This window comes from Drosophila ananassae, chromosome XR, assembly GCF_017639315.1.
Source record: "Drosophila ananassae strain 14024-0371.13 chromosome XR, ASM1763931v2, whole genome shotgun sequence".
Taxonomy (NCBI): Eukaryota; Metazoa; Arthropoda; class Insecta; order Diptera; family Drosophilidae; genus Drosophila; species Drosophila ananassae.
In genome coordinates, this window is record NC_057932.1 from 11,324,188 (window position 1) to 11,330,936 (window position 6,749).

General features: G+C 39.8%; 1 protein-coding gene across 1 annotated transcript; it reads left to right on the forward strand.

The window, feature by feature from the left end:
• Window positions 1-2,979: 2,979 nt before the first annotated feature.
• On the forward strand, window positions 2,980-4,664 carry LOC6502061 (uncharacterized transporter slc-17.2). The gene has a single exon (XM_001967407.4). The coding sequence runs from the start codon at window positions 3,031-3,033 to the stop codon at window positions 4,522-4,524; it is 1,494 nt and encodes a 497-aa protein (XP_001967443.1). The 5' UTR covers window positions 2,980-3,030; the 3' UTR covers window positions 4,525-4,664.
• Window positions 4,665-6,749: the final 2,085 nt, after the last annotated feature.

The window sequence follows — 6,749 nt, forward strand, 5'->3', positions numbered from 1 at the left end:
TGATGAACCTTTTGCGTATTAATGCTGCTTTTTTGGTAACTTTTACAAAACAACTCAAGTGGGAACGGGGAGTAAAAACTTGAAGCCATAAACCAACCATCGTCTTCCAGTGATTAACGGACCATTGCAATACCGTGTTTTATAATATCTATGAAAAGCGTAAATTTTGTTGATATAATATTAAAATTTTTTGGACAGAAAAAGTATTTTAAGATTTACTTTGAAGCCGCAAGTACAGTCGGCCGAGCGCCTCTGGTTGGAGTACGAGAGGAAGCTTCGATTTATGACTTAAAAAAGCTGCTGGAAATACGTACTAGTATTACTGTGTAACGGGAGCGGATTGTATTAACAGTACAAAATTATCAGATGAGTTGTTATTGGAGATCTCCCGAAAGTGCCAACAGATCAGCATGCATGGCAACGACTCTGCAGACATCGAAATGTTCGACGACAAGAAGCCCGTTTTCAGGATTTGCTACATAGAAGGAAGATATAGGCTGCGGCTCGCCTGAGATGTCCATGGACTTAGACATCGATATGAATATGGAACTTCCCAAGAGCAGCTCTGCTAATCTGTCCAGTGCGACGACTTTTCCAGTGTAGTGGACTGTAACCTTGTGTTGCGCGACGGCTGTTAATCTGGTGTTAGCGGCGCACCACAGAGGTAAGTACCGGGAGCGGCTCTACTATCAGCAGAGTTACAAGAAACTCCAATGCCACGAGCAGTGTGGCGAGGTCCAAAGGATGCAAGGCCCGCGCACTGCGAAAAAAGTCCTGCTGCTCCCCCTTGGAGGTGGATGAGGACAAGAAGTGTCGAACGTATGTGTAATATTCATTGCTCCGAAATCGGCGATCGCCATTCCCATCTCAATGTCTTTTCTGAAGATCGCAGATATTCTGTGCCGTATTCACTGCTTTTCTTTCTTATAAAAATGGAATACTTTGCTTTCACTTTGTCTTGACAGTATGATAGAAGCATACCTTTTTCGGAGGCAGGATACGTAATAGCAAAATTTTGAAAAGACAACTCGATCCAAATGGTTTTTACCTTTTAAAGTTTCCAATATTCAGATTCCACACGTTCAGATAGATGAAAAGTCGGGCGGACATGCTTAAATATTTTATATATTTCTTTTCCAAGATATTCAAACAAAACTAAGATTGTAATTGTTGGTGGAAGTGACAACAAGAGTTGAGCTATACGAAGGGTAAGGAGAGTAGGTTGACGCGGCATTGTTGCGACACACTCATTATTTATACACAGTCTAAAGCCCCTGCTATAGAACCTATCCTAGTTTTTCAGCTCGACGAATATAAATCGCCCAACTGGCAAATGCAAGCTATTGAAATATGGATTCTACTACAATCCAATTATACTGAAGTCGTTTCATCTACTGGTGGCGATTATTGCACGGGTGCGTCATCTTGCGAAAAAGTTGCGTAACATGTCTTTTATTTTCGTCAATAATCGTTTTCAAGTGGAGTTATTTAAAGGAAAAATTTGTAAAAAAAACACTACTTGGTTTTTACTTAATAATTGTCGTATTATTTGGAAATTCGAAAAATAAATATTTTGACTTCGCTTTTGATTCTTAGATGGCGCCACGTTGCTGTAAAATGTGTTTATCTACATGGAATGGTGAATTTGTACCTATTTGTAGCATATTTAAACGCTATAAAACACAACTTTGTCAAAAATAATAATTATTTACACATATTCATTTAAACTTTACAAGTATACTGCTATTTGGCAGTTGATCATTAAATATAATCAGGTGTTCAAAAATGTAGATGTTATTCCGCTGTGCGTTAGCAACAAAAAATATCTTTCGACACTGCCCCTTAGATGGCGACACGTTGATGTAAGGTATTGTTTATCTACATTAACATAGTAAATATACATTATACATTTTGCTTACAAAAATCTTTACAAAATTTAGACGATGCTTTTAGATTCTACGCCTTTAAAAGCAGGCGAACAAATGCCTTGATTAGGTATTATAATTTTTTTCAAAGTATGCAACGAAGTGAAGTATTTGTTCGCCTTAATTAGGTATTATAATTTTGGTCAAAGTATGCAACGAAGTGAAGGTGATATCTCCGATTCCATAAAGAATAGAATATCTTTAAAAGTATATGTTTCCTTTGCACGCAGTATATATGTAAGTCGGAACGGCTAGGATCGGTCGACTATATTCTATAGCTACCATATGGATTGATCGGGATTGGAAGTTAGAGGGATCAAAGGGGACAATAACTAATTTCATAATAAAATTCTAACAAAGATTGATCTACTATAGCCGATCTACTTAGTAGCACTATAGCGATATATATATTAGAATGCAAGCTGTTATATAATGGCAAGGGCATCAACTTCGGTTTCCTCTTTCCTTTCTTATTTTATTATTATTATTATTATAATAATTTTAATTTTAAAATAAAATGAAAATATTTTTTATCACGTGTGTTTTTGAAGAGTATTTTATTTTTTTTTTTACTATTGTTTTATATCCAAATAAATGTCACTCATTTTTACCGCCTATACGAGTGAACACTATTATATAATATATACAAATATATTAAATATTAAAATCGATATTTAGAACCAGGATCAAAAAGTTTGGGCTAATAATTAATTTATTTCCTTTTATGGCAACACATTTTCGTTAAATAAAATTTACCTATGTACATTTAATAAAAAATGTAAGTGGCCTACTTGACCTACTTTAATTAAAGAAAATAAACTACAGCGAAGTAGTGATTTTTTTCATTTAATTGGCTGCCAAATAAAAACGGATATATTTATGAGCCCAGTTGCGTAAAGCTAGGAATTATTTTGAACGATATGCTTAATGTGTTTGCCATAAATTAACAGTTGCTTAGACTTCATAAATTTGTTGGACTAATTGTAGACTGCGTTAAGGGGTATTTTAATGGCATTTTCTGACAATCTCTCTCCCATTGTTTCATTCGATTCAGTTGCTCCAGATCCCGCGGCATGCACTGTTCCTTACACTATTGAATTAGACCATGTCTAGCAAGTCATGGACCTTGCCTCGTCTATCGGAGTCCGGCCCATCCGCCCACACCCTTCTGAATTCCGTGCGGTTCACCTACGCCCTCTGCGCCTTCACCAGCTCCTGTCTTCATTCCACCATGCGGGGCATTCTCGGTATTATCATACTACAGATGGTGATGCCGCGTCCGGAGGATCATGTGGAGCATGTTTTCGAGGTGAAGAACAATGCCACCGCTATCTCCAGATGTAATAGTCTGCAGCAAGATGACAGCCCTCTGCTAAAAATGAGCTTGTCGGGGGATCTTCAATGGAGTCGCAAACAGGAGCTGACTTTCCCCGGCATCTACTACTACGGGTATGTGGTTTCTGTTTTTTTCTCCGGCAGCTTAGCCGATCGGTTCAGCCGAAAGAATATACTCGTACTGTCGCACATCCTAGAGGCGATCTGTTACCTCCTGCTTCCTCCTATGGCTCATCATAGTTTTGAAGCGGCTGCGGCAACCCTCGTGTTGTGCGGCGTTCTCGGCGGCTGCGGCAGTCCGGCAATGTACAAGCTTTTCGTCATCTGGGCCCATCCCACGGAAAGAACTGCTCTGGTGTCCTTTGCATGCTCCGGGGTACTGGTGGGCTCCATGCTGGCATATCCCGTAGTCGGGTTCCTAGGCGAGTTCAGCTGGGAGCTGCCCTTCTTCCTAGTGGGTGCGATGGCGCTGCTCTTTGGCTTCTGCTCCTTCTGGCTTATCTATGATACCCTAGAACAGCATCCGCGAATCTCGCAACACGAACTGAAATACCTGCAGCACGGATCCCTGATTAGCAGCCAGCAGGTGGCAGGTGTGCCCTGGAGGAGCCTGATCCATTCCCGGCCTGTGTACGCATTCATGCTTACCCACCTGTTCCACTGCTACACCTTCCTGATGCTCTCGACCTGGCTGCCGCGCTTCCTGCTCGAGGCGATGCAATTAAATCTGCGCCAGGTGGTCCTCACTGCGACGGTCGCGTTCCTGGGAGCCCTTGCCTCCAAGCTCGTCTGCATCCTGGGCGCCAGCTACTTGGAACGTCGTGTATGGCCCAATCAGGACTGGATGCGGCGTGTCTTGTACGGGATGTGCAGTATACTCAGCATCAGCTTCATTTTTGTCATCATCCTGGCGGACTGCAGGGACCAGACACTGGTCATTATAATGTTCGTGCTTCTGAAAACCACAACTGACCTGGGATTCAACTGCTATTGGCCCACCCTGCTGTACATGGCGCCTTCATTTGCGGGCATGCTCTCCGGCTTCGCCAATGGATTCGCTCACCTGTCCGGGTTCCTAGCTCCGCTCCTTGTCGCTTCCTTGGTGGAAACGGGCAGCAAGTCCGAGTGGAATGTGGGTCTTATGACGCTCATCGTCGGCAACGCATTAGCTTTGCTGGTTTTTGGAATTTTCAGCAGCACTATCCTGCAGAACTGGGATCCCTGCAGTCTAACGAATCCAAGTCGTTCCATTGAAACCAAATAATATAAACAATAAAACAAGAGAATCATAAGTTTTGTAGTAGAAATTCAGAAAGTCCAAACAAACTAAAATTGTACGGAAACCAACACTCTCCTTTGTACATTTTTTATAATAAACACTCATTATATAATAATAACTCTAAATATATCTGTCCATCTGTCTTTTAGTTTCTACGCGAACTAGTCTCTCAGTTTTAAAGGTATCGACTCCAAACTTTCCGTCACTTCAAGTGATACCACCGAAGTCATTAATTGAAACCCCCTTAAAATTTGCGCAACCGGGTAACCAAGGGTCCTGAACCGTCTGATGTTACAGTACAGTGGCGTAGATAGCTTTTTGATATGGGGGGAGGGATATGACTCAGAATAATATCCTGTTTTTTTGTAAGTTTTATTTTACACTGCGATAATAATCCGCAATCTGCGATAATAATAATAATAATGCTGTACTGCACAGTCATCGCGTAAAAATGTGTTTCTTTTTCAATTTTGAGATTATATCATCTTATAATTCTCAGACCCAAGGGGGGGATTGATCGGAATACGCATCCAAAGTTGAAATCTCAAATTTTTTACATTAATTTTTGGTCTTCTATGATTTTTCCCCAAACATTTTTCTATGGAAGATTTTTATTTTCTTATTGAAATGAGTAGAAAAACTGGAAATAATTTTATTGAATTTAATATAGGTGACTAAACAATATTTTCTGCAATTAAATTGGAGTTTTTAATCTCATATTTTCAAAAAGTCATGGCTATCTAAAACTGTTTCTTTGTTCAAAACGTATCTATTGCAGGATCAGCTTGTTTAGTACAGCTTCACAGAAGTTGTAGCGGTGTACCGCGGAAACTGTGGGTGATAGATCCTATGTTTGTTCTGGACTTCGGTTCAGGGGAGCTTAAAGATTATGGAGCAGGTGAAATTATGCGTGGAGATTTTTTGCTGTTGGCCTGTGTAATCGATTATTGTGTATCATATGATTAATCATGCCATCACTAGCTACGATTCGATGCAATCATCCCCTGAAAATGATATGACGCTGCCCAACACGGCGGTCGAGATGATCGAATTTGAATTTCCCCATTATCTCCCCTTATAAAGGATGCCCCATTTTGCCCGGTATATCACGAGAAAGCTAATTTATTGCTTAATCGAATACCGGTAGTTCCATTAAAATCGATCCCTACGATTCGGTGGAATCAAGTCATGAAATTTGTACATGCTTAACAGCACAATGTTAAAGCTTAACAGCCACGTGTGTTGTCCTACCTCAGTAAAATAGATATTTGTGCAAAACTAATTTTTGATATAACGGTTATTCAAATAACTATATTAATCTTTCGAGTATACAGATTTTTGTCGTATGCATTGACGTTTCTATGAATTTATTTCTTATCTGCTTTTAATCTATGGTCTTTTTAGGATTTTAAAGAAGACAAAGTCATGCGTTCAATAGAAAGTTCATATTTGTGCAAAGTTCTGCATTTGGATTTTGAGCTCGACACGTCAACTGACCTCCAGCAAAAAGCGATTTATTTTAAGAAATCGTTCATTTCTTAATACAAAAAGTTTATTTTGTTGCCATGTATTATTTATTTTCTGAGATTTATAACATTTTTGATTAAAAATGCCGCGTGCACCCGAATTATGTAAAAAGGTGAAGACTCAAATTGAAACAATGGCTAAGTGTGGAGTTAAAGTTGGCGGAATTGCCAAAAGAATTAATAGGCATCGCAATACAATTGGAAATTTTTTAAAAAACCCACAGAAATATGCGCAATCGAACCGCAAGGGAGCCGTTTCGAAAATAGACGCGCACTAAACGGCACATTCGAGCCTTGGCCACAGCTAAGACAATGAGTTGTGCACAAATAAAAGCAGAATTGCAATTGCCAATAAGTAGGCAAAGAGTGCAACAGATTTGCAAAAAAGATTTAAACCTGCAGTATGATGCAAAGGTGCACAAACCAAAGCTCTTACCAAGACAGAAGAAGGCCAGGCTTGCCTTTTATGAAAAATATTAGTTTTGGGCAAATGAATTTGAAAAAGTGATTTTTAGCGATGAGAAGAATTTTAATTTGGACGGCCCAGACGGTAACCAAAAGTATTGGAGGGATCCCAGGCATCCAAGACAGACTTGCCATAAGCGAAACCCCGGTGGTGGCTCACTTATGGTTTGGGCCGCTTTTGTTGCTAAAGGAAAGTCCCCTAAATGCTTTGTACCAGGA